The sequence below is a fragment of the Poecilia reticulata genome, linkage group LG9 (assembly GCF_000633615.1).
Source record: "Poecilia reticulata strain Guanapo linkage group LG9, Guppy_female_1.0+MT, whole genome shotgun sequence".
NCBI lineage: Eukaryota > Metazoa > Chordata > Actinopteri > Cyprinodontiformes > Poeciliidae > Poecilia > Poecilia reticulata.
Window position 1 is genome coordinate 2,655,036 of NC_024339.1, and position 13,027 is coordinate 2,668,062.

At 43.7% G+C, this 13,027-nt stretch overlaps 1 protein-coding gene across 2 annotated transcripts in view; it reads left to right on the forward strand.

Moving 5' to 3' along the window:
- Positions 1–13,027, forward strand: part of gcn1 (GCN1 activator of EIF2AK4) — a 39,200-nt gene that overhangs the window by 17,560 nt on the left and 8,613 nt on the right. For both annotated transcript variants that reach the window (XM_008417276.2, XM_008417277.2), the window contains exons 29-49: positions 27–216; positions 304–374; positions 1,094–1,259; positions 1,338–1,532; positions 2,728–2,974; positions 3,836–3,957; positions 4,102–4,216; positions 5,455–5,634; positions 6,477–6,697; positions 7,242–7,310; positions 7,408–7,546; positions 7,626–7,822; positions 8,836–8,978; positions 9,764–9,881; positions 10,005–10,220; positions 10,320–10,484; positions 10,569–10,730; positions 10,813–10,905; positions 10,989–11,132; positions 12,206–12,475; positions 12,559–12,672. In XM_008417276.2, the coding sequence (XP_008415498.1) occupies positions 27–216; positions 304–374; positions 1,094–1,259; positions 1,338–1,532; positions 2,728–2,974; positions 3,836–3,957; positions 4,102–4,216; positions 5,455–5,634; positions 6,477–6,697; positions 7,242–7,310; positions 7,408–7,546; positions 7,626–7,822; positions 8,836–8,978; positions 9,764–9,881; positions 10,005–10,220; positions 10,320–10,484; positions 10,569–10,730; positions 10,813–10,905; positions 10,989–11,132; positions 12,206–12,475; positions 12,559–12,672 (3,337 nt within the window). The remainder of the gene's footprint in view (positions 1–26; positions 217–303; positions 375–1,093; positions 1,260–1,337; positions 1,533–2,727; positions 2,975–3,835; positions 3,958–4,101; positions 4,217–5,454; positions 5,635–6,476; positions 6,698–7,241; positions 7,311–7,407; positions 7,547–7,625; positions 7,823–8,835; positions 8,979–9,763; positions 9,882–10,004; positions 10,221–10,319; positions 10,485–10,568; positions 10,731–10,812; positions 10,906–10,988; positions 11,133–12,205; positions 12,476–12,558; positions 12,673–13,027) is intronic.

The following is a 13,027-nucleotide window of genomic DNA, read 5'->3' on the forward strand; positions in this document are numbered from 1 at the left end:
CTGACCTGTTGGCTTGTTCCCCTCAGGCTGTGGGAGTCTCTGGGGTTGGAGCTGGTCCCTGAGCTCTGCTCCCTGCTGATCGGAGACATCACCCACCACGAGGAGGCCATCCGTAGCGCAGCGGCCGAGGCTCTGTCCAGTGCCGTGTCCCAGTACAGAGACCAGTCTGCCGCCGTGCTGGGCCAGCTCACAGAGCTCTACCATCAGAAACTTTACGTGAGGTTTCTTTCAAACAGGTTTTTGTAACTGGTTGAATTTGCAAAACTCAAAAAAAATGAGGTGAAGTGGTTTTTCTGTCTTTAGAGGCCGCCTCCGGTCCTGGACGCTCTGGGGAGAGTGATCTCTGAATCTCCACCTGACCAATGGGAGGCCAGGTAGGACAACCTGTCTGAACGGAGCTTGGGAAAAGTATAGTTGTCCCCCCACCAAAACCCAAGTCAGCTCCTTAAGACTAGCCAGCAGTAATTAGCAAACAACTGGTGGAACTGTGCATCTGGTGAGCTCAATATAGGAGCTACTTCTGAGTGAAACGCTGGTAAAAATGTTGATAAAGGGTTAATAGAGGAGCCATGTTGTGATGACTTCCTGAAGGGGAAGTTTCAGAAGGAGCAGGTGTGTCTTAATGAGACAGAGGCCCAATTTCAATGCGTTGAATTACAAAGTCAAATTTCTTTTAAGACATATTAGATATTAATAGCATTTTTATAACCTATAACTTAGCATTTTGGCATTATGTGCCTGGAAAATGCATAACACTGCCCCTTTAAAAGAAAGAAATTCCAAATGATAGAAAATGTTTTTAAAAATTGGATTTTATTTTGATCATCGCTTCTGTGAGGTTCAAATAATTAGAAGCTGTAAAACACAATTGTCAAGCAAGATGGTAGGTGACTAACATCAGTCTGAACTATAGAAACCCTTGGAGTGCTTTGGTAGGAAGAAAAAAAAATTCTGATTTTCCTTAAAGTAAAATTGTCAAAAAACAAAAATTTGATCAGTCAATAAAATTGAGTTATTGCCCAGATTCACCATGAATCCTTTTGCACGAAGCTCTACTGATAACGGCTGAATTGCTCCTGCTCCTTTTCGACAGATGCGGCATTGCTCTGACTCTGAACAAGCTGTCCCAGTACCTGGACGACTCTCAGGTCACACCCCTCTTTCTTTTCTTTGTCCCCGACGCCCTGAACGACCGTCACACCGAGGTGCGGCGCTGCATGCTGGACGCCGCCCTCTCAGCACTGAACACACACGGAAAGGTACTGGCGAGTTGCTGTTTCGGTTCGGCCTGCCTCAGGATTTACCAAAACCCCTAACACTCCCGTCTCCCGTGCCAGGATAACGTGAGCTCTCTGCTGCCGGTGTTCGAGGAGTTTCTGAAGAACGCCCCGCAGGACGCCAGCTATGACTCCGTCCGGCAGAGCGTCGTCATCCTCATGGGATCCCTGGCCAAACATCTGGATAAGAATGACCCTAAGGTCAAACCCATTGTGGCCAAGCTTATAACTGCTCTGTCCACGCCGTCACAGCAGGTAAATAATGAATGCTTCTTTTCCTTTTTCTGTTTGAAACTTGCGGAATGAGCTGAAAAAAAAAGAGGTTGTTGTATCAAAGAGAGTAGCCAGTATTAGATTAGACCAGCTTTCTTCCATCTTTGAGAGAGAAACAAGATCCACTGCAGTAATAAAACCCAATTCTTGCTCTCAGTTTTTGTACCAAATTTTCAATGTGCATTTTAAAAGCGAGTACAAATCTGAGGTATTTACAATTAAAAACGAGCTCAATTTGTTTACCTTTGCAGGAGAAATCTCTGATGAGCCTCGAGAATGCGCGAAAACCATTGTTTTCGTTTTATCCACATTTACAAAAATGTCGGTGTATAAACAAGATTGATCTCAAGTTTTATTTCTGCAACAAGGCAGTTAGAACTGCTTCATAAAAACACAAAAAAACTATTTAAAAAAAGTGGAAAACACCACATAGTCAGCAAACCAGTAACAAAAGTTACGTTTTGATGAGTGCCATCATCAAAATCATCAATAGACAGCTCATATTTGTGTCATTGTTCCATTTATTATGGTTCAGAAGCAACTCTACATAGACTTTACTCTAGATTTAGGGGAAGTCGGTGTTTCTGCTGTTTTGCTGTTTTCTAGAAGTTTGTGCCACATTTGCGATGCATAGAAGCTGAATGCTAAAAAATCTTTGGCCTGAGAGGGTGAAGAAGAGCTCTAATAGTAAGTCATCTGCATAAAAATTATAAACGGCACTTGACAAATTATTACACAAGTTATTATATAAATGGAAAATGAAAGCATTCCAAGAACTGAACCCTCCAGAACTCCTTTTGCAATTTCAAGAAGAGAGGAATAGGAGAGAGAAAACTGAACACTCTGGTTTCTGTTTGACTAAAAGTCAGCTTCACATATCAATCTGTTGCGAAGTTTTATTATATTTTAGCATATGATCAGCAGTGTCAAATGTCTTTGCCAGACCAATAAACAACTCAACACAATGTTTTCTGCAGTCAGGAGCTTGAATAGGATCATTTAAAACCTTTAAAGTGGCGATAACATTGTTGTGCTTTGTTTCTAAAACCAAATTGTGACTTAAGTCAAATTGAATTTGAAAGTAATCTTGAATGTCAGCAGTCAAGTCATTTATGTATAATAATGTAAAATGATCAGACGTGACTGTCTGTTAATGCTAATCCCCTTCCAACAACAGGTCCAGGAGTCAGTGGCCGGCTGCTTGCCTCCTCTAGTTCCTGCGATCAAAGACGACGCAGCAGGAATCGTACGAAACCTGCTGCAACTGCTGCTGGAGAGCGACAAATATGCAGAGAGGAAAGGAGCAGCATATGGACTGGCTGGACTGGTCAAAGGTCTGGGCATCCTGGCGCTCAAACAGCAGGAGATCATGACCACACTAACCGACGCCATCCAGGACAAGAAGAACTTCAGACGGAGGGAAGGTAAGTCAGTTTTTTTTATTTTGGGGATGTATGTGGCTACTCAAGGAATTACATTAAATATAAAGCATTTTTATAAGTAAGCTGGATATAAGGTCACAGACACCGAGGTTGAATGTGTTGCTGATAGATATGAAGTTGCTGTTTTAGCAGCGTTTTTTTAACGGCCGTAATAATCAGCACTGGTGGTTCAAATGTGTTAACAGCCTTAAAATAACCATTAATTTCACATATAAACCACATTTTAAAAAATATGAGTGCATCTATTCTGTGGGAAAATAATACAATGCAAAAAAAAAAAAAAAACTTTTTTTCTTGAACTTTAACTGGGTACATTTTCTTGATACATAGAATATAGTTTTATCCTCATCACACTGGCTTTCTATAGTTTAGATCTGAGAACTGAGATGCGATAAATGTTTATTTTAGGAATCAATTTAAAAAAATCGGTATCTGTCAGAATCGGCAGGTCACACTTTGAAAATTGGTGATCGGCCAAAAAACCTGCAGTCGGTGAACCCTTAGCATATTTTGTCTACGGAGCTGTTTCTCTGTGGATTTGGTCACGTTTCGGTTCGTCATTGTGTTGAAAGACCCATTGATGACTCATTTTCAGCATTACTGGAGGTAATGGAAGCATATACCAGATATTTATTGAAGATGTCCTGTGATTGAGGGTCAGCTACTCTTGAGTCTGACGCTCTGGTTCTTCAGGTTGACAGTCAGTCTCTGCCTCCAGCTGAGCTGTTCAAGTGTCTGGATGTCTCATGGGAGCTAAATGGACAGATATTACCTTAAAAAATCCTAGGATTTTCATAAAACACGACGGAGATGATCTGCATGTGGAACATGGTGTCGTTGCAGGAGCCCTGTTTGCCTTTGAGATGTTGTGCAACATGCTGGGGAAGCTGTTTGAGCCGTACGTGGTCCATGTGCTGCCACACCTCCTGCTCTGCTTTGGAGATGGAAACCAGTATGTTAGGGAGGTAAGAGGCCACAAGGGCATCTAGTCAGCTCTTAATCAACATAAACATGGAAAGGTTTCAGAATGCAGAAGTTGATACTATTATTTTGTTGTGATTTAGTTAAAAAGCATTTTCATTCTGCCCTCTGATTGTTGCTTATTCCAGGCTGCAGACGACTGTGCCAAGGCTGTGATGAGAAACCTGAGCGCCCACGGCGTGAAGCTGGTCCTCCCCTCTCTGCTGGTGGCCTTGGAGGAAGAATCATGGAGGACTAAAGCAGGTAAGACGCACAAGAGGTTTAAAATCCTGATTATTGTGTGTAGGGATGCACGATATATCAAAACTGACATCGATATTGGCTGATATTAGTCATTTTTAAAACATATCTGTCCAATAAACATAACATGGGCTAACGAAAGGGGATTGGAGGAGGCTGGTCATGTGATATTTGTTTGGTCATGTGATAGTGATGCAGCATGGGATTGTGGGAAGTTTAACTGAAGCAGAGGAACAGTGGGGAAGTCAGCGATGTGCTTTTATTCAAAAGCTCTCATCCTGGCCGCCCAGGAACAGGCCCTAAACACCAGAGCAATAGAGGCTCAGATCTACCACACCAGAGAAGACCCAAGGTGTAGGTTGTGCAAGGAGGCCCCTGAGACAGTCCAGCACATAATAGCAGGGTGCAAGATGCTGGCAGGGAAATCGTACATGGAACGACATAACCAAGTGGCAGGCATAGTGTACAGGAACATCTGTGCAGAATATGGACTGGAAGCCCCGAGATCAAAGTGGGGAACACCCCCAAAAGTGGTGGAGAATGACCGAGCTAAGATCCTGTGGGACTTCCAGATCCAGACAGACAAGATGGTAATGGCGAACCAACCGGACATTGTGGTGGTGGATAAAGAACAGAGGAAAGCCGTTGTGGTGGATGTAGCAATACCAAGTGACTACAACATCAGGAAAAAGGAGCATGAGAAATTGGAGAAGTACCAGGGCCTCAGGGAGGAACTGGAAAAGACCTGGAAGGTGAAGACCACAGTGGTGCCTGTGGTAATCGGGGCCCTCGGGGCAGTCACCCCCAAACTGGAGCAGTGGCTACAACAGATCCCAGGAACAACATCAGACATCTCAGTCCAGAAATGTGCAGTTCTAGGCACAGCCAAGATACTGCGCAGAACCCTCAAGCTCCCAGGCCTCTGGTAGAGGACCCGAGCTCAGAGGATGAAACAGACCACCTGAGGAGGGTGAGAAGGGAATTTTTTATATATTTAATATTGGACATCCTGGCATTGGCCCAAATTTTCATATCAGTACATCCGTGTTTACGTGACTAACTACTGGTGGTTTCAAGGAAACTACAACAGAAGACTGAATGTTTACAGAGTAGAAATATCCTTCATCGTCCCATGTTTTGTACATGTTTTCCTTGTTAATCTGTTGTCAAGTGTACAGAAACTCAGAAAAGATGCGACCTGTGATAAAGTTTGTAGTCGATCACGTCTCTGCTGTTTCCAGGCTCGGTGGAGTTGTTGGGTGCCATGGCCTACTGTGCGCCCAAGCAGCTCTCCTCCTGCCTGCCCAGCATCGTGCCCAAGCTGACGGAGGTGCTGACCGACTCCCATGTCAAGGTGCAAAAGGCGGGCCAGCAGGCCCTCCGACAGATCGGCTCGGTTATTCGCAACCCGGAAATCTTAGGTAGGTGACTCGCATTTCATCACCTTAAAGGTCCTGTTGTTTATGCCATGAAACACAGGGAGGTTAATAACTAAATATATGCAGCTTTTCAAGTCGTTAAATGGGCAGTATTTTGTAAAATCGACTTTCTTGAGCTTTCCATCACGTTATAATGTTATTCCCTCATCAAAAACATACCTGGAGGGTTGCTTTGATTACTTCACGCATGTTTAAGAAATCCTTTAATCTCCGTGGCAACCATTCAGCTGTGCAAAGCACCTGAGTGGACCTAGCTCCGCCTTTGAGATGCAGCTCCTCCTTAGAGAAACTGTTTACCAAGCTTCCACATCACAGCTCCTTCAGACTAGCCAACAGCAATTAGCAAACACCTGGTGGAACTGTGCATTTGCTGAACTCATTATACAAGCTACTTCTCAGAGCAACGCTGGTATAAATGTTTTTTATGTCATATCTGATATTAAAAGCATCTTTATAACAACTGAAGGTAACATAGTTACTTGATTGTGCTGTTAAGTGGCACTATGTGCCTGGAAAACACATAATACTGTTCCTTTAAAATAATATAAAACAAAATGGAGATGCTCCAGTTTATCAGTTGGAGATCCGATTCGGACTGCTTTTTGTTTAGCTTCATGATTAGACAGTAAAAATCTGATCTTTTTTTCTCATCTGAATGCCTCATACTAGGGCTGAAACAATTAATCAAATTGATCATAATTGATTGATTATTGAAATAGTTGTCATTTAATTTAGTAATCAAGAGCATTATAGAAGCGGCAATCATAAATTGGCCACAAAGACTGGATCATCTTGACCAGTTACTGAACTTTCTCTTCATGCAGCTATTACCCCCATCCTGCTGGACGCCCTCACCGACCCGTCCAGGAAGACCCAGACGTGCCTGCAGACATTGCTGGACACCAAGTTTGTGCACTTCATAGACGCCCCCTCCTTGGCTCTCATCATGCCCATCGTCCAGAGAGCCTTTCAGGATCGCTCCACCGACACTCGCAAGATGGCCGCCCAGATCATCGGCAACATGTACTCTCTCACTGACCAGAAGGTTTGTAGCTTTAACTCACACCAGCTGCATTTGGTCCACTTTAATGGAACTCCAGTTGGTTTGTCTGGGAGTGAATCAAACTCGATGCAGATTGAAAAAGCAAAATCAGGTCTATGTAATAGCCGCGGTCTTGGTTCAGTTGGAGTGAATTCTGGTGCTGTTTGAATGCGTACATAAACACCAAGTGGACTGGAGTCTGCTCCACAAACAATTGACTATAGTGCAGGGCATTCTGGGTAAATATAACCAAAACAAATGTGAGAGACTAGTGCTTCTTCTTCTGAGGTTTTTATGTTGATTTCTTCAGTAATTCCTGGTGCAGCGGCTCCACAGGAGAGGAGGTAAACAGGTTTTCAAAGGACTTAATTTGATTAACACGATACAAAGTGAAAGTGAACCTCTGAAAATGTAACAAACGTTGCAACTTTGGTCCCCAATAGAACCGAGTCTGCGGGACTATCAGATGTGAAAAACCCTAAATTCACCTTCAAGATGATTTCTTGTAAAATGTGTGATATTTTACGTTATGCTGCACCGCCTACAGGATCTGTCGCCCTACCTGCCAAGTGTCATTCCTGGACTGAAGGCGTCTCTGCTGGACCCAGTCCCTGAGGTGTGCCTAGTGAACACAAACATGACCACAGTGCTAATATTGACGGGTGTCTTCCGTGTATGAAATTTAAACATGTCCTCCTCCTCCCCCGGTCCAGGTGCGTACCGTCTCGGCCAAGGCTCTGGGCGCCATGGTGAAGGGGATGGGAGAGTCCTGTTTTGACGACCTGCTGCCTTGGCTCATGGAGACTCTGGCGTCTGAGCAGAGCTCTGTAGACCGCTCCGGAGCCGCACAAGGTCAGCAGTCCTCCTCTTTATCTGTATGAGTCTCATCTTGAGGCTCGCTGATGATGAAACGTTTTGAATGTCTCCTCAGGTCTGGCCGAGGTGATGGCTGGACTCGGGGTAGAGAAGCTGGACAAGCTGATGCCAGATGTGGTCCAGACTGCCAGCAAGGTGGACATCGCTTCTCACGTCAGAGACGGTTACATCATGATGTTCATCTACCTGCCCCTCACCTTCGGAGACAAGTTCACTCCCTATGTGGGACCCATCATCCCCTGCATTCTCAAGGTGCCGCCTGATCGGAAAGTTGTTGCTTTTGTTTTTCGCTTGAATTTAAAATAGCCAAAAAAACGAGAGTCGGGTTATATTGGCTTGCATCTAAACTGGCCATTTTAGCTCTTAGAATGATTTTTGATCTCAATTCAAGAATGGCCTAAATTTGTTTTTCCAGGCAGTTGGATGCACATAAACCTGGAAACACATTGATTAATAACACTGGGTTACAAAAAAAAAAAAAATAGTTTTTAGAAGTTATTTTCAACTGAATTAGGACTATTTTCCACTGCTGACTCCAAAAATAACATCCATTTTTCTCAATCAGGCCAGGTTTTTATTCTAATTGGATTTAGAAAAATCCGATTTTCGGACTAAATTGATTACATTTTTGTGACATCATCAGTTCATTTCTGTTAATATTTCTTATCCAAAAAAGGTTTTAGGAGGAAAAGAAATGTTTTCTAACAGAGTGTATAAATTAAATGTTACAAACTTGGATTTCTGTAAATTGAATAATAAACACTGATCAGGGTAAGTACGTGTGAAGTGAATATTACGTCTCCGTCTCTTTCCTGTCCGATGGAGTCTCTCCTCCTGCTTATCTCTCATTGATCCAGATTCTCAGGAATCTGGATCAATGTGCATGACTTGATCCAGATGTGAGAACAAGTCATGCACTTTGATGCTCTTCAGAAAGTTGACCTGATTGAGCAAAACCAATGTGATTTTTGGATTCAGCTCATCAAAATAACCCTAAAACAACTGAAAAACCCCAGACAATTTTTTGGGCTGTTGACCAGTGTAATCAATGGATCAGTTGTTCTCATACCTATAGCTCTCTGTTTGAGTAATATTGCTTGATCAAGCCTTTTCTAACATTCCATGCTACAACCTAAGTAATTAAAGTGTGTACAATTCCTGCCAATATCGGTATCTGCCAATACTCAAAGCTGCAGTATTGGAATCTTCTCTGTATGAAATCACCCCTGGTTTTACCGCCTGTATCCTCTGACTTCGTCTGCCAGGCTCTGGCGGATGAGAACGAGTACGTGAGGGACACGGCGCTGAGAGCCGGCCAGCGAATAATCAGCATGTACGCCGAGACCGCCATCGCCCTGCTGCTTCCTGAGCTGGAACAAGGCCTGTTCGACGACCTGTGGAGGATCAGGTCAGAGCACAACCGGAGGGATGAACAGTGGGGCTGAAACGATTAATCGAATGAATCAGTTATTGAAGTAATCGTCAACCAATTCAGTAATCGGCAGCTATTAACTGGATTGCCGTTTGCTGAAAGAACAACACACTAGTAGCAGCAATTAGGCAAAAACTGTACAAAAGATATATTTTGCAATTAAGATAAAAAATAAAAAAAAACTTCTTTACCTGCAAGTATGTTCTACCTCAAACTCTTCCAAGTGGCAGTTTTAGCTTCACCTGGTTCAAATTATGTAAAGCTGAAACAAAGTCTCCTATTAACCAGTCTTCACTATACAATTATTAATCAGTTAATTCAAAACTAATTGACAGATTATCCCTACAACTATAGTGATAAGTTAAAAGAAAGGGCTGAAAAAAGAGCTTTCTTTTTGTCTGCAGACTGCTACAAATGAACACTTAAGGAAAGCTGTTGTTGCTTTTCATTTAGTAAAAAGCAACATAACGTTATGAGAAGAAACAATTTCTTACTACGTTTTAAACTAAGAAACTAATTTCTTATTTTAAAAAGGTATTGTTTGTTTATTTGTACTTTTGAATGTATTTATATTTTTAAAAAAAGCTTTATGAGGTGAAATGAAAAATGTGCAGATTTTTTATTTTTATCAAATTCATTGTCAGAGTAATCCATGGATTAATCGATCGCTAAAATAATTGTTGCAGCCTGATGAGTGGCTGCAGGACAAATCGTCCTCCTCTTACATCCTGATGACTGAAAGTTCTTCTGTGGGTTTCCAGGTTCAGTTCAGTCCAGCTGCTGGGCGATCTGCTGTTCCACATTTCGGGAGTAACGGGAAAGATGACTACAGAGACGGCCTCAGAGGACGACAACTTCGGCACGGCCGCATCCAACAAAGTCAGCAGACCTTTCCGCTCAGAGCAGATCCATCCCCCCGAATATTTACACGCCATTCCAGAGGCATGGCTGCGGTTAGTATTTGGGTTATAAGGGTCTCAGTTTTGCCTTTCCTCTTCTCAGGCCATCATTTCTGCTCTGGGAGCTGATCGACGGAACCGTGTGCTCTCAGGCCTGTACATGGGCCGCTCCGACACCCAGCTGGTAGTCCGACAAGCTTCTCTCCACGTGTGGAAGATCGTTGTCTCCAACACCCCCAGAACGCTGAGGGAGATCCTCCCAACCCTGTTCTCCCTGCTGCTGGGCTTCCTGGCTTCCACCTGCCCTGACAAGAGAACGGTAAAACCCGCTGGTTTTTTTCTCTCTTTTTTTTTGCGATGCCTGCTGGTAGAATCAGCCCTCAAACCGTGGCGTTCTCCGCTGCTGCTGTGGTTTCAGATCGCTGCTCGAACTCTCGGCGACCTCGTGAGAAAGTTGGGGGAGAAGATTCTCCCAGAGATCATTCCCATCCTGGAGGACGGGCTGCGCTCGGACAAGAGCGACGAGAGGCAGGGCGTCTGCATCGGGCTCAGCGAGATCATGAAGTCCACCAGCAAGGATGCGGTACGTTCAAGGAAGCCGATGGAAACGGGTGGAAGCGTTGGGATAAAAGCGAAACTCAACTGAGTGACATCGTTCATTTCACAGGTGCTCGTCTTCTCCGAGTCACTGGTCCCCACTGTGAGGAAGGCTCTCTGCGACCCCCTGGAGGAGGTCAGAGAGGCTGCAGCCAAAACCTTCGAGCAGCTCCACGCGACCATCGGCCACCAGGCGCTGGACGACATCCTGCCTACGCTGCTGAAGCAGCTGGTGAGCAACACGATCAGTCCAAAAGTCATGGTTTAAATATGCTTAGCATCTCCTGTAATTATTATTTGTATTTTATTTCCAGGATGATGAAGAAACAGCTGAGTTTGCTTTGGATGGGCTGAAGCAAGTCATGGCAGTGAAGAGCCGCTCCGTGCTGCCGTATTTGGTTCCAAAGGTAAGCTGTCGGTCAGGTTTTCTCTCAGTTCTTTCTGGAGTTTGTGTGTGTGATTAACTTCCTCCTCCCTCCGTGTCCTGCAGCTGACCGCTCCTCCTGTGAACACCCGGGTGTTGGCCTTCCTCTCCGCTGTGGCAGGAGACGCTCTGACGCGTCACCTGGGCGTCATTCTGCCTGCCCTGCTGTCTTCGCTCAAAGGGAAGCTTGGAACGGAGGAAGAAGCGCAGGTACATCCAGCATCTGTTCACACAATGGTTGTAGATTTATTTTGGCATTTGTTGTTTGTTCTTTCTTATGTTCATCCCTTTTACTAGAATAAATAATCAATTAATTGATCATTTACAGGCAGATTTCAATAAATAAGAATATAATTTAAAACTTAATGCATTTCAGCCATCAAAAATTATGCACAGACACGGTTCAGCTTCTTATTCCTGTAATGATTATGACTTACAGCTCATGAAGACTGTTAGTTATTATGAAAGTTATAACATCACACTAGATGAAAACCAGATTTTAGAACGCCGACTTGACAGTTGTGACGGTAAGTCACAAAGCTTATGGATAAAGAGGTTTGTTGTTGAAACAGAACTAAATTCATATTATTGGAAAGTTTAGTGGAGGGTAAAAACAATTATGTTCCTTTCAGCTGTAAGCCATAATGATCAAAGTTTATTAAATGGATAAAATATGTTTGTGTGTGATTAGTTCATATAAGTTTCACTTTTCAAACTCAACTACTGAAATGAATGAACTGCTGTTCATGTTTTATGGTCACTTTCTGATCCTGTTTAGCAATTGTGTCAAAAACTTGAGCTCACGTTCACTTTGCCCCAAAATGCTCAATGTTTTTACTCAACTCTGCTCAAAATGCTTGTTTTAATTTTTTTTTTTGTACAGAATGCATAAAGTCCCCAGTTTTACAACTTATATTTGACCTAAAAATATATTTTATCTAAGAGCACCAAACACAACAAAGCTGGTAATAAAATAAAATTTTTGGCTTTCTTGCGCTCCCAGATGACTGCTCTTCATTTTCTTTGCCCTCGTTTTCTGCTGGTTTATTATTCTCTTTTAAAATGAAAGATCTATTTTCTCTCCCGAGAACTCGTTGTCTTTGCAGATCTGATTTTTTTAATGCAATGTTTTAAATAAATGGATTCTGACACTGATTGTGATCATTCTACCAACATTAAAAAAAATTAATCAAACCCTCAACTTCATTTGTCAATATTTCTGCATGTTAGAAGCGTTGAAAAGTCTTTAAAAAAAACCCAACAACCCTGATTGTGTTGTTCAGGAGCTTTGCAGCTGTCAGAGCGTGATCCTGTCTGTGGAGGACGAGGCGGGTCAGAGGATCATCATCGAAGACCTGCTGGAGGCCACGCGGGGCGCCGACCCCGGCCTGCGGCAGGCCGCCATCACCATCCTCAACGCTTACTTCGCTCGCACCCGCCTGGACTATAGCGCTCACATCCGCACGCTGCTGTCGGGCCTCATCCGCCTTCTGAACGACTCCAATCCAGAGGTCCTGTCGCAGAGCTGGGACACCATCAACTCCATCACCAAGGTTACAGAAAGTTTAACAAGCTTTTCTGCTAAGAACTTTGACTCTGTGGACTCAGAAGTAACTATGTGGCGTTTGTGGTGCAGAAACTGGACGCCAGCAGTCAGCTGGCGCTGATCGACGACCTGCATCGTGACATTAAAGCGGTTGCTGCCGATGTGAAAGGTCAACACCTGCCCGGCTTCTGCCTCCCCAAGAAGGTGAGGAGAAAACTCAAAACACAGAAAACATCTGAAAAGGCTCTGATGCTGCTTCCATTAGAAGGCAGAGGATGAACGGCAGCCTGACAGGCCAATCAAATGCAAAGTGGAGGTTATTTTTCTAAAGCGTGTTTTAAAGTGTAGTTTGGGGGTCGTTTGCGGCCCCTGGACTGATTTTGTGCTGCCCACTGACAAAAAATCAAGAATGAATTAGATAAATTAGGATAAAACTGCACAGTGGCGTAGTTGGTAGAGCTGTTGCCTTGCAGCAAGACGGTTCTGGGTTCGATTCCCGGCCCCGGTCTTTCTGCATGGAGTTTACTTGTTCTCCCTGTGCATGCGTGGGTTTTCTCCG